The 21,266-nt window shown below is 43.7% G+C and overlaps 1 protein-coding gene across 1 annotated transcript in view; it reads right to left on the bottom strand.

Annotated features, from left to right (window-relative positions):
• The window catches only part of CPZ (carboxypeptidase Z), a 36,805-nt gene extending 24,713 nt beyond the window's left edge, over positions 1-12,092 (bottom strand). The window contains exon 1 of the mRNA XM_065634251.1: positions 11,999-12,092. Within this exon, the coding sequence (XP_065490323.1) occupies positions 11,999-12,086 (88 nt within the window). The 5' untranslated portion in view covers positions 12,087-12,092. The remainder of the gene's footprint in view (positions 1-11,998) is intronic.
• Between the last annotated feature and the right edge of the window lie 9,174 nt (positions 12,093-21,266).

The following is a 21,266-nucleotide window of genomic DNA, read 5'->3' as shown; positions in this document are numbered from 1 at the left end:
AACATAACCAGCACCAAAAGCATCATCCTGTTCTGCTGTCTGGCTAATCAAGATGAAAGACCATCGACAAAAAAGAAGTACAGGTGGATCCCTCTAGCGGCTCTGCTTTGACATACTGGAGTCCCCAGTAGCTAGGCTCAGTTTACCCAGTAGTTGGCCTCTGGATCCACTTATCTCCCAGTTGCCTCATGTGCTGACACACATGCTGGTCTCTCTGGTGGCTGGGCCAGACCTAGCGTCTCATGGGTAGCCAAACCCCAGACATTGTGATCTTCCCAATAGCTGGCTTGGTCCTCCTTGTCCCTCCAGTAGCCAACTCTGAGACCCTCTGGTCTCTTGAGCATCCAGCTCAGAATCACAGCCACTCAAATATCCAGCTCCCAAATATTTTGCCTGTCCACTGCTAGTCCAGCTTGGTCTTTGCTCACAATTGCACAGTCTGACATATATGCACGAGGCACATGCACTCTGGTCCCTCCAGCTGCTGCACCCCAGACACGTGAGCCCCTCTGCTCTATGGTCTCGCACCAATCCCTGCCACTTGGAGCCTCATATAACCCTCACCCAGGCAAAGGGTTGGAAATGGAGTTTAATAAGAAGACAGGAGAGACTGCAGGGACCAGGTGCTGGGGACAAGCACACCGACCAGCCGTTCTTCAATCCACTTTAAAAAGGGAGGACTCGGCAATATATCTGAAGTGTGGTTGTGTAAGAAATCAGGTTTATGTTTGAAAAAGACATTGAGCTACCCAGCCCTGACAACTTGATGATATTTCTAGGCATGCTTAAAAACAGTGAGTTAGGTGTCTAGGAAATTTCACTAATGCAAATGTAGGTCTCCGGTAACCTGGTTTAGTCTAAAAGTCCATATGAGTCCTCTGTACATACCAAGATGCCTTATGCATCTTACCGTATGCATTACCCACGTAATGCTGTGCATACCTTCCTTGTAAGGAATCAAGCCTTTGGTGGATATGAGGTGATGTATTTCTTCCCCATCCTACTTCATCTTATCTCTAGCAACTGCATTTTATAATCCTTTTAATAACATCTTAAAAGTAATTATTTCCCTCCCCAGCTACTCCCACAGGAAAGCTTTTCCAAAAGCTCACTCCTCTAATAGCTAGAAATTGCCTTTTAATTTCCTGCCTAAAAGTATTCTGGCCAGTTTACGTGTTGTGCCAGCATTGTCCTTTAGCTTAAATAGCTCTCTGTGCTCCCCGATGCATGCCTTCGTCGCGTATTTGCAGAAAGTAATCAGATCCCCTCAGCCTCCTATTTACTACGTTAAATAAACCAAGCTCTTTGATTTTGACGGAACACGGTTTGATGACCCAGGAGAGGCCTCTTTTGCTCCTACAGCCAATGATTCCAAATTGCCCTTCTCCAATACTGGCAACTAAAGAAAAATATTGCTACCAAGGTATTGGAGTTTTTTCACCAGTGCCTCACAGAGGTCAACTGTTACGTGCAAGCTTTTTAAACACCAACAGGTCTGTTTTCCTTGTGATGTGTTGGGGATCCAGCTATGTTGCTGTTTCTTCTAACTCTCACTGGTGGGGGCAGGCATCTAGCTTCTTGCTCAGTGAATTGAGGTTTTTTCCTCATAAACCCAAATTCATTATGTTTGTGGATTTTTTTCTTTTTCCTACTAAAGAAATTTTAAACTTCTATTCCCAACATATTTGTTGTAATCATATTCATGTGTGTTGCTAATGAGTTGATCATTCTTTAGCCAAAATAAAATCATCATAATGAGGACAAAACTAACCTTGGAATTTTATCTTGGAAAGAGATATTTAATTGGAAATGAGTCTGGTTCTATATTATGAATTTTCATTGATTCACATTACCTCATAAAATAAATGAGAGGTCAGAACTTGCAGAAACAGCTCATCTCCAACACCAACAAGTTTTGGTTAGCAGCAAGCTGGAAAAAATTATATCCATATAAACTCCTTTCCTGGCTTGGTACATTATGCTAATAGGAATAAACAATACCTGGTTCATCAACAGTGCCTTCTGTTACAGGATTTCGGTGTTTCCCTCAGTGAGTTAGTTATTAAGGTCAAGGCATTTCTAAAAAAGCTTCGCCTCAGCCAGATACTGTATGTATTTTTACATGTGGGGATAATCAAAGAACAGCATTTTGTATACTGCTAGCTGGGAAAGAGAAAGGAGTGATTGTTTGTAAGAGCTCCAGCAGTTAATCCCTCTGATAAAATTGGATGCCACTTCCTCCCTGAATCTGGATTGTCATATATCCCAATGCAATCACACCCACAACAACTTGTGGGGCCTTGGACACAAGTCTGGAGCCAGCCAAGTGTTGCATACAGAGGGGAAAACTTGGTGTGGATGGGAATGACTTGAGTTGAGACACGTCCCAATGAGCAGAGAAATACTATCTCTGGTTATCACCAGGATCATTAACAATTAGTCCCCTTCATTACCTTGAAGACTGGCTAAGAAATATTTGACACTTTTTTTTTTCCTCTGCATAAAATGACTGTATCATAGCTATTACTTTAGATGGTCATATGTGCTGAGAGCAGTTCTTCGTGGGTTCATTTGGGGACTATGAAAGGTCTTTCCACAACTGCTCATGTTTTCTCAAAGGTAAGAGCCATTTCCCATTTGCTGGCTCTGTGACCAAGCTACAAATGTCCTTTTTGTTTGTCTCTCTGACATGCACTGATCAAATAACAAAACCGAAGCACACACAACCTTCCAGACTGCTCTTACTGTGCAGGAGTGCTATAGCCATCAGTCAGTTTGATACGTGGCACAAACCTATTCTCAATAGTGTCTCAGTATTCTGCTTATTCAGCTGGAGCAAAAAGGTATTCTAGCAACAAGCTGGAACAAGCAGAGGAAACCAAAGGCGAAATGCAGCAGGCGGTGTCTGGGCATGGTGCTGCTGCTTCCCCCTGCTCTGGCTCTCCAAGCAGCAGCCTTGCCACATTTAGCAGATGCCTCTTTCTGCCCAGCTGGCCAGAGGGAAAGGTGCTGGGAAGCAATGGATACCTGATGGAAGAGACGTGAAACTTCACTAAGTCATATGCAGTAGCTGGGTTCACAAGAGGACTGGATCGTTTTGTGAGCAGAAGTAGATGTTAGCACGGGGGAGCTAAAAAAAGATCTGGTTTCAGATCGCTACCTGGCTTCTATACTTCATTATTTTTACCATACTTCTAGGGAGAGGCAATCTACTTATTGATCTATTAATATGGCTGTTACCCAATAACAAAGGCACTGGCTGATGATGATAGGTTTATCTTTTAGATGAGGAGCCCAAATCCATATAAACCTTTCCCATGGCAACTGAAGTTGTTAATCTCAGTATATGTTAAGCAGGGGTGACTCTTCAACAAAGGATAACACTTTTCCACTACTTTTGCCTTAGGATTTCCCTCACAAACTCAGCTACCAAAACTCACTCATTGACTAGCAGCAAAACTGACTCCTTCCTCCCTAAACCTAGAACTAAGCCTGAACTTGGACCTAACCCTCACATTTTTTCAGCATATGTTACTGTTTTCTCATGTGTTTCTCTCCACCAGAGGCATATATGCAGCTGCTTCTGCCATCTCAGAGTCCACCTCTGCCCAAACTGTAGCACTTCTCCCCACAACAGCCCCGTGAAAGCTGCCATGTAATCCATACATCACCCACAGCTCTGTCTGTAAGCAACCAGTTGTGAAACATCTTGAGCTTTCAGATTATCAGGAGTTAATGTACATAAAAGCGAGAGACAAAAGGTCTGGCTTATACCAGACCTTGCTTTATAGTGTGTCTTAAATGTGGATGTGTGCTGATGTGGTCTTTGGACTTTTCCTATGTTTCCTAATGCCAATGCTTGCGTATGTTCTGGAGGGTGCGGCTCTGCAAGGGCCAAAGATAACTCTGCAGTGTATGTACTTACATAAATAAGTGTGGATGCACGTAACTGGGCCAGAGCCTGCCTGGAGAGCAGGCAGCAGGAAAATCTCCCAGGTCAGTTCCCGAGCTGCAGCTGCACGTTCTGCACCGCTGGGTCTGGGTCTCTGCACACAGAAATGACCAGCAAAACCCCGTCCCCACCCGTTACAGCTCATTTGGTCAAAGCTCTGGCAATACCAGAAAAGTTCAGACACTCCCTTTCTCTTTTTCATGAGAAGAATGACAGGCAATGATATACAGAAAGATTCTCAGGTCTCTAAATTAGCTTGGTAGGCTTCAGCTGCTGTTTCTCTTGTGCCTGAAAGAGCCAAAATCTCTCTCATTTTTTAAGCAGAGGCTTCCCTGGGCTCAGAGGAAGACAGTGCCATCGCTTTTCATAGTCCTATCTGTGCACAGGTTGGTACAGAGAGACCTTTTTCTTCCTGACCCAGAACAGCCTTTTCAATTTTTTATGTTTATTTTTGTACTTTAGCTATTCCACCAGAGCTACAAAAGTCCTTTCAGCAGCACAGTTTCTATTTAAGATTATAGATAAAATAACTTATTGAAGAGGAGAAAAGCCATTTCAAGATTTCTGAGCCCTCTCTATAATATACACTTCTGGTTTTAATTTGCAAAGGCAAGTTTGAAAATCTACAATGCAGCACACACATATTTTACTGCCAAGCTTACATTTTTTCCCCTTGATGATTCAGCACTGAAAGCAGCAAACTGCTGTGATTAACCCTAACCCAGACAATAGAGCTCAACAGCTACTTCCAGTGCCATGGCTTGGCCGCTTGCCTTTTCAAAAGCAAACCCAACAGGAGACTTGTGCAGTTGAGGATATGCAATAAGCCCAAGGGCCAGTCTTAAATTTAAAATATCTAAATCACTCAGTGAGGCTTACACAATTGCATTGTTATGACTGACAGATCGAACAAGATTAGATTGTTTATCTTGTGCAGACCAGAACACCCCCTACCAGCTTTCTGGGATTCTCATAGTAGTATTTTAAACTGGAAGACATACGTATTCATTTTACTTTGTTTATAGTCAAAACTTCTGCTTTTCCAAACAAAGCATCTCAGTTTCTGATCATATTAGTGTTACTCTCCTTGCGGTTCTACAGAGTCTTTGCAATGGTAATCTGCCCTGTAACACTAAAAAGACAAAACTTAATAGCAGAGGTAGTATGCAAACACTGCTCAGCTGTACCATTTTACAAAATATTGCAACAGCACCTGCAAATGGCAAAGCACAGCCTGCCTCTGGAGCGAGCTCCTGGCAACAGCATAAAGACAAGAGCAGGACAAGAGCCATTACAGTATTGTATACTGGATTGGAACAGCCAGGAGGAAAGTGCAGGAGCGAAGGACTAAGGACACTAGCGGCAGAGGAATGAGGCAGCTGAGTAGCTTGGCTAGGGGGAAAATGGTCAAGAAGCAAGACTAGGAGAAAAGGCAGCTATAATACATCTCTAAGGCATACATAGAGAGGCAGAAGTGGAGAAGATCCCCAGCCACAGAGCAGGAATTCCAGGAAAACGGAAGGAGAGAGGAGTACTTGCAAAAAAGCAGCCCACGTGGTTAACTCCTTCTTTGGGACACATCAAAGCTTTTGTAGGTAGAGGACTGAATTCCTGTTACTAGTGTTCCACTCCAGCAATTGTAGTAACTGCCCCAGGGGAGTGACATGCAAACCGGCAGGAGTCCAACTGCAGGCAGTGAGACAAGCACTGCTTTAGTCCTACTCCCTCACATGCAGAAGTCTGAACGCATCTGAAAGAGATTACTGCCTAATCTGCCTTCACTTTGCAGAGCAACATCACAGCAGGAAGACACAAGCCAGTGTTTGTTGTTAATCACCCTTTTTCTAACCCACTCGCTGCCTGGCACTTGGTTAAACACCCATTTTTATTGAACTACTGGGAGTATTCCCACAACAATGACACTGCAGTCACTTCCAGGACTGTTTCTCTCACAGGTCTGATTTGGGGCCTGCAAGAAGATGCTGAAGGTTTCTCATGGGTGATGGGAGTTCGTGGAACCTGCAGACCACAGGTCAAAACCTGTGCAGATGCACACTGAGACCTGCCACTCAGCAACGGCTCATAGCCAGACTCAGTGGTGGTCAGTTCTCTGTTGTTTCTAACTGTCCAGATGCAACTCAAACAAGGCTGCAGTTGTAGGAGCCTAAAAGAACTGAGGAAGAATATTGCTGCCTGCCTATCTGTCCCCACCTCGGTCTCAGTACTTCTAGCGACAGGATCCCTGGTGCCATCCCAGCTGTGTCTCGGTCCGGTATGTGCTTCTCCAAGGAGTCCTTCCAGCTGAAAATCCTGAATAGAAGCATGATCCTAAAACAAAAACTGCTAAGTGCCCGTTTTTGGCCTCATCTGAGATGTTTTCCCATTTGTGAAGGGAGGAACTTCCAGCTGGGAAAACAAAAGCAACAATGACCACGACAGCAAAATGGCCCTGGAGTTGCCAAATTGACTGAAGGCTTGTTGGGCTGCACAAGTGGCTGGGCTGCTGCTTACATGCATTCACCGTGCACCAAGATGACCTGGAGATATACTGAGACCATCTCTCAGTGTCTGGCCAACAAAGGAAGGATAAATCAGCCCAGACCTGGGAAATGCTGGCATTAAAACGACAGATGGGGTGAGAAGGTGGAATAGGACAGGAAATCTCTACAACTACTGTCTAAAGCATGAGTGTTAAACTCATTTTTACCAGGGACCACATCAGCCTCGTGGCTGCCTTCAAAGGGCCGAATGTAATTTCAGGACTGTATAAATGTAACTACTCCTACATGATGTGGCCCCCAGTCAAAATGAGTTTGACACCCCTGGTCTAAAGGATCGAATTTTTCTCAGGGTGACTGGAGAAGGGTGAAACCACTTATTAGGCTGGTAATCTGGAGTTGTGATGGCTCCATATCTTCACTTTGTGACCATACACTCTCATAGCTCAGTTGCCACTGTCTAAGGTCGCAGTACTCTCAAAGTGCTTTGGCCAACAGCTTACCGCAGAGTCTTCAGCTTACCTTTGAGTCCGTTCAACCCTGTTGAATGCAACTGGACAGAGGATCATGCCTGAAAAATTGAGGGTTTTATCTTTGGTGCTACAACCATTCTAAAACATTTACCAAAACTTCATTCCATCCTTTTTTAACACAGTCTGTCCAGCCCCTTACTGTAAGTCTGTCTTTTCATTAGTTTAGAAGTATGAGAAGTATTGTAATTAACAACAAATCTGGTTCTTCTGTAGGTAGTTCTGTTTTAGCCAAAGGCGATATTTTTATGTTACAAAAAACTGACAGTTCAATAGCCTTGACTAAAATCTTCATAGCACAGGAATTCTAAATTGGTATCTTAATCTCACATTGTCTCCTCGATAGGAGTGTCCTGTTACAACCCTGCAAAAATGAAATAGTGCCAATTAAATCAATGGAGTTACAACATGATAAACAAAGGGATTGAAATTTCAGTTTTATTTCTGCAATGGGCAAAGCAACTCTAAGTCCTTAAACTCCACTGACCCGTTACAGCTGCATCCAACTGAGAAGGTGACTGTCCAAACAAGATTCAGCAGTCATAAAAGCCCAGTAAATAGACCAAGACGTAGCCCACCAGCCTCAAACACCATGTTCACAACATGACTTCTACATGGTACTTCCATGCTCAGCCTCTCCTCAGACAATGGCACCTGGGACTTTTATCTAACATTTGGTGCAAGCTTGAGGAGAGGATGGCTCTCACATGGCCTGGGCAGCCCAAAGGGGACCACAGTAGCTATCAGTCAGCCAGCACCCCCAAACAATCACTAATTGACTGTGGAAGGAAAAGGCAATGTCTAGAAATGTTAAAGGGAATTAACCGTTAGTGTTACTAAATCTTGCTAAAAGACTAGCTGTGCCTTAGGACAGTAAGGTTTTCGTTCAGTTTTTGACTTCTATGTGTTTACACACTCATGCTTTAAAAATGTCTGAACAAGTATTCTGAAGAAAACTTTGCCTTCAGATTAAAATCATACATAAACTATTTCAGCAGTAAAAGGATATACCAATGTATTATATTTTCAATATGAACTTAATTTCCCCATGTAAGTGGCTGTTTCTGATCTCATTTCCCATGTTAAATGTAGCCGAAAGTCACTATTGCTAAAATAATAATTGTGTAGAAATACTAGAGTTGGTGGAAATCCAGAGAAACTCACATGACTCGGTGATGAAAACCAGGTTTATGAGTGCTGGAATTTCTCATCTTGTGAGTGTGCATGATGTAGATGCTAGTTCTGCATTTTTTTCTCTTGACAAGACTTGGACACATCCATCTCAGATGCAGCAGGTGAGATTCCTACAACTTGGGCTTTCCCACACATGGCAGCACAGTGCTGTGGCCACGCTTGGTGTTGCCACCTGCTCATGCCAGCCACAGCAGGGCAAGGGACCCAGCCAGCACCACTGGCCCTGGCACAGGAGAGCAGCCCCCCGCCAGGTCACCCGGCGCAGTCACACACACGAGAGCAGCAGTAGCTGGAGAGGCTCTTGCCTTGGGTGTGTACACAGGTGTGGTTTTCACCCCGAAATGAGCATTAGAAACGTGCACAGCAAGTGAACAAATGGTCCCATGAAGCTGGGGCCAGCATGAAGCTCATGGAAGGCAATAGCTTTTCATTTTGTCACTTAGCAGCAAACCATGGCACACTATGGAGACAGGAACACCAGAGGAGGAGAGGTGTAGCATCTACATGTGAAGCCCATTCTTCAATCAGTCTGACTTTCCAGAAGAAAATGAACTTTACTCGATGGCATGGCTTAGAGAAGAGCTAGTGCCACAAAAATCCATAATGAGCCCTTGAGGAAAATACAGTACCCCTGTCACCCAGTCTGCTGGATTTTCCCTCCCCAGCACCCTTTCTTATTCCTCTCTGCTCCCTCCCGTCTCCAGTGGTTAAACTTGGAGACCCTCGGGAAGAAGAAATTTCTGGCCAAGGAGCAAGGCAAGTCAGGTCAGGATGATGAGAAGTGCCAAGGTGGGTGGGAGAAGATGAGGCGACAAGGTGACAAGTGTGCAAGGCAGGGCAGCCCTGGGAGCAGTGCTCCACCTGCTCACCCACCTCTGCTGCTCCGGTCCTCAGAAGTGACACCTGATGGGCTACACCACATACCCGAAACAGCTCTCAAATGCTCGGGCAGGGAGAGCGGGGAGCAAAAGGCTCAGGCGTCCTTTTCGTCTCTAAACCCGGCCCATCTCCGTTGTCTCTCCAGAAGCCGTCTGTACAAGCTGAGGAGCCCACACGGTGGCACCACAGACGGCAGCGCGGCCCAGAGCCGGTGGCCCAGAGCCGGTGGCCGATGCCCGCAGCGCCCGATGCCCGCAGCGCCCGATGCCCGCAGCGCCCGATGCCCGCAGCCGCCGGTCCCGGGACAAGCGCCCAAGTGTTGCCTCCCCGCTCACCTTATAAGCCCTGGGTTCACACACACACCTGAGCACTGGCGTATCCCCGCCCCAGAAGAAAGCGCCCTCTGAACAGGTGTGATCAGGCAGGGTTTTACCGCTGTTATTTTGCAGCCTTAGCCTGACCCCTGGTAGCACCCCAATGGCAGAGCTGGCCCCAGTTACAAGGAAAGTCACCAGCTTTTTCTGTTTCAAGGCACGTGCCTTCAGCTTGCTCCTACTTTGTTTTTATTTTTGTTGTCAGTGATGGTAAAGTGCTGCATTTAACTAATTACCACTGCTGATGTCAGCAGTAGAAACACGCACAACTCTGATGTAACAGGAGCCTGTGCTACTAACTTTCTGCACCAAAAGCTGACCACCTTTCAGGGGAAACATGCGGAGTGGTACTTTTCTCACTCAAACTAGAAACTTTCAGGCTCTGAAAGTACCGCCTTGCAACAGGACAATGTAGCACCATATCACTGCAGGAGACAGTGGCTTACTGGCTCCCCAAGGATACAGGATACAGCCGGGGAGAAAGGATCTGCCCTCTTCCACTGCCACTGTTCCCAGTTGCTGCTCAAAAAGCTTCCTAACCGGTGTGTGATGCCTGTACCATATTGTGGGGCTGGATGACAGTAACCATTTAGTTATTTTTCTAAACAGAAGAGCACAAAGCATTTTGTAAGAATCTTGGTATTGTTAGCTGTGTTTCATTTTGGTTTCTTATTTAAAAAAGAAAAATGAGTCACAGCAGAGCAAATATCACCAAGAAGGCCAGGCAGCCTGCAGAAACCAGCTCCAGCCCTGCTGTGAGTCAGCCAGTGACACCGGTTCCCGCTGCCCTTCTCTCCTGCACAAGCAGCTCCAGGCTGGTCTCCTTCTGCAGATCACCACCGATCTGGCCAATGAGATCCACCAAAATCTGCACAAGGGATCCCAAAACAGGGGGAAACTCCCACTGCTACAGCTGAAGACATAACCTACTGCCCTGGATGTTGAGAGGATTTGTGAACATATGCAGCACCACCATCCCCTTTCTTTTCATATGGTCTGACAATACCTTATGTCTCCTCTGGAAAAGGAAGGCCCTTGAAAAATCTGGCAGGTGTGTTACCGTACAAGCTGCTACCCTATTCCCTGGTCCAACATGCCTCCAGTGTGAATTGTGCCTTTTACATTGCACATCATGTAGTGACCTTGGCAGCTTACTTTCCCCACCACTAGCTATCAATCTAGGGCCATATTCAGTGGTCCAGTGCCACCACATGCGAGGTGTATTTCCATCATCTGCCTTTCCTCAAGCCATCCCCTAAAGACAGCACAGCTGCTGACACTCACAAAATGTTCTGTCACAGCAGTTACCCCGCGATGATCCCTATGTTTGTGGTTGCTAGGATTAATACCCCAAGGCAAAACTTTGATCAGCTGGAACTGGAGCAGAATCATACCTTACAGAGAAAGGGCATGCTGCAAACCACACAGCCTCTTCCTGTAATTGGCTGTAAATAGTCTACAACACTTCTCTTTGTGCAGCTTTATCCAAAAATAAAACCCCTTCAGGCTGTGGTAGACCTCACTTTGATGTTCGTGGGAAAAGCACTCTCAAATTATAAGCAGTACATGGCACATGGACTGCCTTGTGTAGCAGTTCAATGCCAGTGACAGTCTACAGCTTATATTTAAGCACTGAAATATAGCTGAACTTCCTTGCATAACATTAAGGTCAGTTTCAGGTTAACTTCTTGTATTCCCATAAAATAATTATTTTTCTGAATCATTTTGAGCTTGAACCCTCTGAGAAGAGTTTTCCTGGAATAGACCTTGTCACTACACTGGAATTCACTTATCCACTGTCCCTACATAAATGAAAGCTGAATTAAGGCAACTTGATTAAAAACACCACATGTTTTTAAAAGATACTCTTAATGTTTTTCATCAATCAGCTGGTTACTGAACCAAAAATTTTCAATCTGTTTAGCAGCACGTTCCTATTTAACCTTTGTTCTGATGGCTAGATGAGCTTTTCCAGCCAATCAACTCATACAAATTCCATATTGCTTATAGCAAGCTAAAACACACCCTACAGCTGTCAGATCCTAATAAATCTTCTCATACTTTGGATTTGAAATAAGTGACCTAAAGCTAAATGTAGGGAGAAGATTTTTCCTTAAGCAGAAAATCACACAGAAGGTTGAAAGTTCATCTTCTTGCAATCTGACTACCACACTCCTAGAAGGCAAGGCCAGAGATGGGGTGAATCCTCTGTATTGCCCATGACAGTGAGGAGGTTTCCACCAACTGGGAACTCTGTAAATTGACAGAAAGACACATCTACACACAGGCTGAAAAGACAGTGATGGGGGAACATTATGCTCCCTTACATCAGAGACTTGTTTTTCTATTGCAGAGCCACACCACCACCTGCCTTCCCATCCATGCTTCTCAAGCACAACCCCAGTTTCATCACTGTCAGTCTGCAGTTTCCAAAGAGCTGATCCCCTCATTCCTAGGGGAGAGTGACAGAGCTCTTGCCTTCCCCATCCCGAAGCTGGACCATTTTCTCTGCCCATCTCCAAGAGAAAGAATGACAGAGGAAAGGGGGGATTTTGGGGTGGTTAGCCTTACCTAGGGTCTCCTGGCCAGTTTCACAGCGGGGCGCAGGCTTGGTGGCCCTGAGCAGCCCTCCGAGGAGTAACAGGAGCCTCAGGACCATGCTGGAGCCCCTTGCGTGGGCAGCACAGGGATGTGGCATTCGCCGCCTGATGGAGCGGCTCCTCGCTCGGAGGCTCTGCGCGGCTCTGGCTCTCCAAGCTGCAGAGGAAATCAGTGCACTGCAAGGGCATGCCCACGTCTCACAGTATATGCGGTCCAGGCGTCAGATTTCAGCTAGCATTTGAGCTTGGAAAGCAAAAGGACTTTGAGACAGAGAGGGAGGAGGAATCAGCTCCTCCTCCCCTCTGTCTCCTGACCGTCCCTCTCACAGCCTGGTTTACAATTTCATAAACAGTTTGAGTGAAGGGGGGTCCCTGCAGGGATGAGCCTGCCTGCTCCTCAGCCAAGGGTCCGATGCCTTTGGTCTTTATGCAGCGGTTTTCCTAAGGGGCATGGGAGCTTTGTTAAAGCAAGTTTTGCTTAAACTGAGAACAACTGCCTGGAGAGAGACAGGGAAAAAGAGAGAAAAGCAAACCATTGAAAGCAACTTTCTTCCCAAATAATGGTATTTCATAACCCACTTAACTACAAGTTTGAAACACAACACGACAGCAAAGGGACTCTAAGCTGCATCCCCTCCAGCACAGAGAGAATGGGAACCCACAAAATAGCCACCATGACCCCCTTCTGCAATCTCCTTCTGGGCATTTTACTGAAGATGAGATCCAGTTTGCAGAAGGGAACTTGGAGGGACACCAGTCTTTTCTGTCTATTCATAAAAAAAAAAAAAACAACCACTTTGCAAAATGTAGATAAGATCCCAGAACAACAATACATGTTTTATCTAGATGGTAAATCTATATTAAGTTTATCTTCAATTGATTTTTTTAGGTTTTTGTTTGGTTGGTTGGGGTTTTTTTCAGAGAAATATGCATTGTCTGTTTTTATCCCTATGCAACAGGTATGGTGGAGTATCTTGCTTTAGGTAATAAGTGAACTCCTCATTTCTTACCTACATATCAAAAAATATTCTGTGTCACAGGAAAAGGATTTTTTCTTCAAAAATCTAGACCAAACCAGATCACAGTGTCCTATTTTTCCAGGGAGTGCATGTTCCTTTGAGGACAGATACCTGGTTACATATGACAGCAGAGAAACCGTCCTTGCAGTCAGATCACACTGGTTCCTGCTGATCACTATCAGAGATCAGTAGGGAGTTATGGTGCTATATGATAATGTAATCAAATAAACTCCCCTGTGGGGAAACACACAAAAGAGGCTGATGGGGCAAAAGAAAGCTCTATGTGTCTAGAATAGCAATTGGAAGAGGTTACACTGCTAGGTGGGTTGGGAAGATCCACAGTAAAGAATGTTGTCTGCTGCCAGGCTCTGCAGAAGAGTGTGGCTCTTCTTGCCTCTAGTATTTCCTACTAGGCCTGGAAACTGCAGAGTCTGACCTAGGAATAAACAGCACCAAAGACAAAACTTCTAAGGAGAACAATATTTAGCTGCCCTTTTTTCTGCCCTAATCTCACAGCAGGATGTCTGGACTCTCTCTCTCTCTCTCAAAAAAAAAAAAAGATAGTACCAACACAGCTCTGCTACCTGGCAGCCTGTGGTCGGCTGTTCTGGATATCAGTCAGGGACATTCGTACTCGATGTGCTCAGGTACATCCTAGGGCGGGTCTGAGCCCAAGCCTGGCTCTGTGCTGGGCTGTACATTTTGTGTTAAAAGAAAGTAACAAGGCTGCCCAGATCTAACCCAAGGGATGAGGCTAAATTCCTTACAACAAAAAAAGGCTGTGGAGATTATGCTTACAAACAGAAGCTGACCCCTAGTCCTTGGAAATGCTGATGTCTGTCTTGTGATTTTCTGCATTCCTTATGAGCATGAAATGATATCTCTCCCACACATCACAATGCCTTTTTGAGGTGAGCTCTGCTGCAGAACTAATTCTTCAGCATCTGTAATCCCATCAGCTTTCCCATTTTCTGTCTTTTTCTTGTTGGCATTTTTTTTTATTTTTGCCTGTGATTTCTCACTTTATTTCACACTGTTCGGCCCAGGCACTATATCCTCATGTCTTCTCCCCTCTACCACGCTTCAGGCCACCAGCCCCAGTTTAGATGCCACATACTTTAGGACCACATATTTTAAAATACCAGCAAATGTAAGTTTAGTTTACCAGGATCCCCCAAAACATTTTGCAAACCACTGACACCTACTTTCACCAGTGCTATTAGCTCTACTGTGATACTTCACATTCATAATGTGCTCCATATTTTATCTCAAATACTAATGAGATGAAATCGCATCACACTGGGAATACTGATCTGGTGTCATTTGGGAATGTCCATTCATTAGTTCCCTGAATTAAATAATTGTGGTACACATATAACTTGTTGTTCTCAAGATTATTGTATCCATATACGTTATTTGTAGCTTGTCTGTGCATTGATTTCCTCACATATCCCCTGTTCAATCAGCCTTTGGGCCATCATATCACATTCATCAGAGTCAAATGGAGACTATTTTCTCTGCCTTGCATAAGGCAATATGACCTATTGACTAACTTGGATGAGCTGTGGAACAAAACGAACATTGTGTCTCACCATCACAGCAATATACTCAGCCTAATTAGCCTTGTCAAGGGTCAGGACTCCTTGGCCTCAGTGCAGGCTTTCCAGGACCAGAGCTACCACCTTTACATACAGCTGCAATGTGGCATCCTCACTCCCGCAGATCATCTTGGGTTTCTTTACAACATTGTCTAGATCTGCAGAGTGGCTTTAAGGGGCCACTATCTCAGATGACAAAAGCAGAGCTCTGCCCACTCTTTGTGGTTCCAAAGCTGTATCCTGTCCCACACCACAATTGTGCTGACCAGCCTGCCTAGGAGTCCTTTAAAGTTCTTGTCTTTCCATTTTGTTTTTTCTTGACTTCCTTAAAGGATGAAAAGGAAGCACTGGGCACGAGGAGAGACAGAGGCTTTTGGTATTGCTGTCAGAGATAACCCATACCTGAGGTTTGCACATGCAGGTTCGTTCAAAACATGAGAATGGGAGAACTGGCCTGGCTCAGGGTTAGCTCATCCCCTGCAACACCTGGGTGTGTTTTGTGGTACGGATCCCATACACACCAACATAATGCCAAGTAAGTTCTGTGTGGGTACGCACAATGAAGAAGCACTTTGTTCAGTAAGTTCTCAGGTCAAGGACTATTCAGTATAATAGAATAAACAAGTAACAAGGAAGGTGATAAATTAAACCACAGACACTCAGGAATTAGCAAACTGGTGATGAAGGAGACATAAGCAGGGACCAGAACTTGTTGGTCACTGACTGATGGACCAATTAAACAAGAACCTGGTCATAGCATTGAAGAGAGTCAGCCTGAACTTTGCCACTGATAAGAAACATGAAATGTGAATATCATTAGTATTATGGGACGTTAGAAGTGACTTCATGGACCATGCAAATCTTATTAAAGCATGCTTAGTGAAGGTACAAAGCAAAGGACCAGAGTGGATCAGGGAGGCAACAAGAGTAGGAAAATCAGAAAGGAGGGGGATGCATGCAGGCAGGCTGCCAGGCAGTATGCTCGTGACTGAGTCCTGTGCCTGGTCCCTGCAATCTAGTCTATTTTCATACAAAATCCTTTCTTATCTTTCCCCTCCCTCCACTATGTAATCTCCCTCTCTGAGAGAGACTGGGCTTTCTGTACTTACATTTATGTGAGGGCTGTTGGTGCTGGTAAAGGCACCTGACATCACGCATGCGTGTACACGTGCGTTTGTGCATGGCACTGTGGGACACATGCTCAGCCTCACTGCTGCGGAACCTGCTGTTGGGAACAGCAGCAGCTGCACCCACAGATCTGTGACAGAGACACCCCTGGGCATCAGAGTGAGCCTGATGACATTCATCTCTACGTCCTTGGTGGTCTAGATCTGACACCCACAAACATCATATCTTTAACAAGCTCCACTGCACCAACTAAATAAAATCCTCAATATCTGACATCCAAAGGGCTCCAAACCTTTAAATTCAAGTAGGATGTCTATTTGGCACCAAGATAAAAAACTTACAGTGTAAGTAGGGTAGATGGGGGCCTAAGAATGGCATTAAGGTAATTAGCAACAAAGGTAAATTTATCACTTTGTCACCACCATCTATAAATGTTTCCATGGTTGCATGCTGTAATGCATGGAGAACAGATCTGAAAGGATAATTTCATTCACTCTTACCTTAGATCACCTATTCTTTTCCTCCTTTCTGAGGCACTGGAACCTCAGCTTTATAGTATGTCCTTCTGTGGAGCTTCGTCCATTTTCCTGTGCATAGTTGCCTCCTCTGGGCACTCCTGTAAACCTGCACCTTTCTGAAGTGTAGTTCAGCTGCTGCACCTCTCACCTATACAATATTTCCATCCATCCATCCATCCATCCATCCATCCATCCATCCATCCATCTATCATTTCTACCTTGTTTGGTTATTTTTCAGCCCATTATTAGTACTCTGTGTATGTCACTTGCTCTTCTTGTAGTTTTGTTGTGTGCTATGTCAAATGGGACTACTTGTAGGTATTGCACAGGTGTACAAACAAAACCTAAAAGCACTAAAAAGCAGCCAGGGAAGGGATGGTTGGGAATACAAGGACTTTCCCAGCTCTGCCTTTTCATTTCTGGGTTTTATTAAACCTTGTAGGCTTTCCAGGGAGCTGACATCAAGTTGTGGCTTAGGCTTAAATATGATACATTCACTCCAATTCTAAAAGAATCTTAAAAATGAACAAACAAATCCCGGAGTGAGAGATGAGCAGATGTAGCAGCATCAGCTGGGTTTAATCATTTGTACTTGAATCACTACAATAAGGTTAAGTTAAATATTTTTACTAGCCCTTATCACAGACTACCTCTTTACTGGTCAGACGTTTCTGTTAGCTTACGGTCCACAGCACAGCAGCAATCCAGAAATCCTCAGACAGGACTAAATACCAAAACTGGTTTATGTCTTTGGCAGGTACTCAAAGTGGGATTAAATACAGTGCATTTAACTTACTTGCATTCTCATGGTCCTTGCTATTGGCAGAGAAATTTAGTAGAGGAATATATTGGACTCAGACTGGGTTTTATTACCTGGTTCTTTTTATTTTGATGTGTGCTGATAGGAGGTTGAACAATAAACAGCAGCAGTGATGTCTAGATAACTGTTTTCTGAAGGACAAGCAGACTGAGAGCAGATCAAAACGCTACTTCATGGCTTCATATTCTCTCACCCACCAGGTGCTAGCGAAGCTAGCAGAGTGGTGTATGGCAGCACATCACATCTGCTCCAGTGCAAAGTCAGCTGGCATAGTTTTAAGACTTTACAGTAGTTCAAATTAATCCAGGAGATATTCTCATTTGCGCAGCAGAAACCAATCCACATCCTCCTTTTTTGCCCCCCCCTCTTTCAGTTTCTGCAGAACAGGGCAGAGAAGAAGATGTGCTCTCAGGACAGACAGGGAGTGAATTAGCAACTTCCAGCAAAGCAATAGCAACTGGTTTTGTTTGTTTGTACGTAACAAACAAACAAAACCACAGAAAAAACAAGAAAAAAAAGCAACGACAACAAAAGGCAAAAAAACCCCAAACAAACAACATATAGCTCTTCTACCTATCTTTGCAAGACCTTATGCCTCTATGCCCTGATTCTGTTTCATGCAACAGCAGAGATCTGGGAAAGGCTCAGGAGGGCTTCTCTTTCAGCTTCTAGGTGCTAAGTTAACAGAGGAAAACACATTTGTTCTCTAAACAAATATTTCTAATTCAAATTAACATGCATGTGGATCAGATAAATGGCCATTTTACTGTAAAGATACACAGACTATTCTGAGCTCTACATTTGTTAAGAGGAGCAGATATTTTGAGATGTTTCTCCGTGTCTTCTGCGACCATCTACATTAAGCTTGGGGAGTTTTAACTTTCTCACAGAGGATTTTTTCAGCAGTAGCTTTTATCTCAGCTTTCAGTTTGTTCCCCTTATGACCCACAAGATTAAACCATCTTTAGAAACTATCACACATAAACACTGAAAATCAGAAATCTGATGGAGAGACTGAGTGGAGAATAGAGAAAAAGACCACACAAATAAGAGTTTTCCTATTTTCCTATACAGTAGCCTAAGAGTTTAACCTAGAATGGATCATAGACTGAAACTTTCTACATGTCTCAAACACTTCAAAAATCCCCTCTAGCCTCTAGCAGTTATTTTTGATCATTACTGGCCAGGTCCGTATTTATACCAGTGCACTGAGGGGCAGGAGTAATGTTCTGGTAGATGCTCCCAAAGTGAACGAGTCTAGCCATACTCCAAAAATTAAATTTCCTGCAATGGTTCCAAAATGGGACTATAATTATTTTCTTCTTATTTTTGTCATTTTGGCATGCTTTGCCAATTTCTTTCTCCCAGTTTTTCCTCACATGCTGGAAACAAAAGCAAGTAATGAATGGGTGGTTGGTTTGTTTGTTTGTTTTTCCCTTCTATTAATGTTGGGGTCACAGATATTTTATGCCTGGTTAAATATATTGAATAAATATAAATAAAGAAACAAAATTGCGGCTCTCAAAAAAGTTTAAATAATCTATATTCAATACAAGTACTGCCAGTGATAATTAAATTCCATTTTCATCTTCTGACTTGTCAGAGATTAACTAAGCCAATGAACAACAAAATTAGTTCCTTATACCACTTCCAGGTGATCCACTGAACTGATCCTATCATAAGGCAGAGGAAAGTAATTAAAGCAGGAGAAGGCCTTACGATCCTAGGAAGATTCAACCGAATACATGCCTTTCTTTTAGTACACCCTTCATGTGATCTCTGTGCTCTCTTGGGCTAATCAGTAAGAAATGAAGCCACTCAGAAAGTTTCTTTTGATGACAGAAGAAAATGCTGTCTAGTTAAAATTCAGTCATGATCAAAGGCACAAGTGATAGAAAAAAACTGGAAGGGAACCTGGCACCAGATGGTAGAAGGAGGCCACAAAGAGACAACAGTAATAAATATGATCCTATAATATATCCAGGAGAACATGTGCAAAATAACATGCACCAATCACCAAATCCCCTACAAGCACAGAATATTATTTAAACTTAATCATTAAAAAGATAGAAGTGACATGAGAGCCTTGTTATCCTCTCAAAGGCTCCCTCTTATTACTCCCACATGTAAAGTAGCGAGGCAGAATTATTGTTAAGGGGTTACTCGTAATACATTTTGTGGTCTTAGTTCAAGATGAGGCCCAAAGGTGACATTGCCTGACTCCCATAAAGTAAGAAAAATAACACAAATAAGTTGGTGAATCATAGACCTGAATATATAACAGCTACAAAGAAAAATAATTGTGCTCAAAAAAGATCTGTGCTGAGAACTAAAGGTCTTTCTTTTCTTCTGATCACAGATGGAGTATTAAAAATTAATGCAAGCTCTACCAGAAAAGAACTTGACAGTCCTATTTTGAGACTCATTTCTCTTAATCTCTTTTCCCTGTCTCACAGAACATTAATGCCAAAACATTCAAAAGAAGTCCTCTAGGGCTTGCTTTGCACATTTGCAGAGGTGCTGGGAAATATTTTGAAAATGTGGCTTTGAGTGCTTTAGTTTGTAGATACCCTATATAAGAAACACTTAATGGACCCTGGTTCCCTGAAGGTAGATCCTTGGCACTTTCCAAAAAGATCAGGCCCCGCAAGGATGACACTCTCCAGAAAACTGGGTGTCAAACTCCAACAGCAAGGACCAGTAGCCATTTCAGATGATATTGGCATGAGAGCTCTGAGGATTTCAAATTCACTTTCAGAAATAAATTCCCAAGTCAAATCAAGACCCAAGTCTCACTAAAGCCAGGAGGAACAGGATGTTGAACTAGTCAAAAATGGATATTTTTAAAGGTATTTAGGTACTTTAAAATTACGTATCAGTATACTGAGAGCCTAAGTCCAATCAAAAATCTGGGCCGTGATCATTTTTAAATGTCTTAAGATTTGTTTTCTATACAAGGTTCACAGCCTTTAGAGTGGCACAGCCACATGGCACTGCAGTCATTCCCCCTAAATAGTCTTTTAACAGATATAGAACTTTTATTCAGTTTTTTTTTTTTCCTTCATTCAAATAATTTATGAACCATTGGTGGAAAGTACTAAATAAAAAACAATTGCAAGTTCCATTTTTTCCAGACAAGCTCATCTCTAGCCTGCAGTATTCAGGTGAGCTCCACTTGCCATGCTCAGATTGTCCTTTATGGACAATTTAGCACATCTTCAAAGACCAGAGGTGCAGGATAGGGACAGCAAAGGTGGAGGGACCAGGTTGGAGACCATCCTCGGGATTATGCTGCATCCTTTGCAGCCAGAATATTCAGCAGCATGATATCCAGCCCCACAGAGGCATCGCCAACAACCTGCCAGCTCTACAGAAAGCAAGCTGACCTCAAGGCTGTTCTCCCAGCTTTATCAAAGTCTACCTGGTCATGTAGACTACATGACCATGCCAGACCCATATGTAGCATCTCATCTCTCCAAGTTACTTATAAGAAAGTCATTAGTTCCTGGACATTATCTGTGGGGGGTCACAAGCTCAGGGCTGTTTTGTGTGACTTGTTGCAGGGTTCAGTTAAAGTCCTGCACAGCACTGATATGTCCCACTCTTCTGTCATCTTATTGTGCATCCAACGACATTAAAAGTAAAAGCTTTAACAAAATGGAAGGAATTTGGAGAGAGGTAACAAATAGGATGGGGGCTTAAGCATTGACTCACTGTGAGAAATAATTTGAGCTACCGAATATGGATTTTTCTTGGCCAAATAATGAGTAATTAGATAATCAGGAGTCATCTACAAGTATTTCAAGTATGTGAGAGGCTTCTAAAAACATAAATTGTATAGGACAAACCAAGCCACAGTTATGAAAGGTCAAGAGAGCAAGAACAGGGCAATCAGAGAGCATAAAAGAAGGACTATAGGTCTTAAATACTAGCCACAGGCTAAATGCTGGGAACAATACCAGCCATGGGCTGAACTCTGGGAACAGCTCCATCAATTAGCCAAATCATTCTGCTTACTTTTCAAAAAAGCCAATGTTTTGGATTAAAACTCTGTCAGTGTAAATTCATCTAGAGTTACTGATATCATTATGTTGCTCTGGTTAAAGATCTGATCCAGAACTGCTGAGTTTTGTACAGATGTGAGAAATGTTATATC

This window comes from Caloenas nicobarica, chromosome 4, assembly GCF_036013445.1.
Source record: "Caloenas nicobarica isolate bCalNic1 chromosome 4, bCalNic1.hap1, whole genome shotgun sequence".
Classification (NCBI taxonomy): Eukaryota; Metazoa; Chordata; class Aves; order Columbiformes; family Columbidae; genus Caloenas; species Caloenas nicobarica.
Note: the sequence above shows the minus strand (reverse complement) of the source record. Positions and strands in the feature narration are given on the sequence as shown.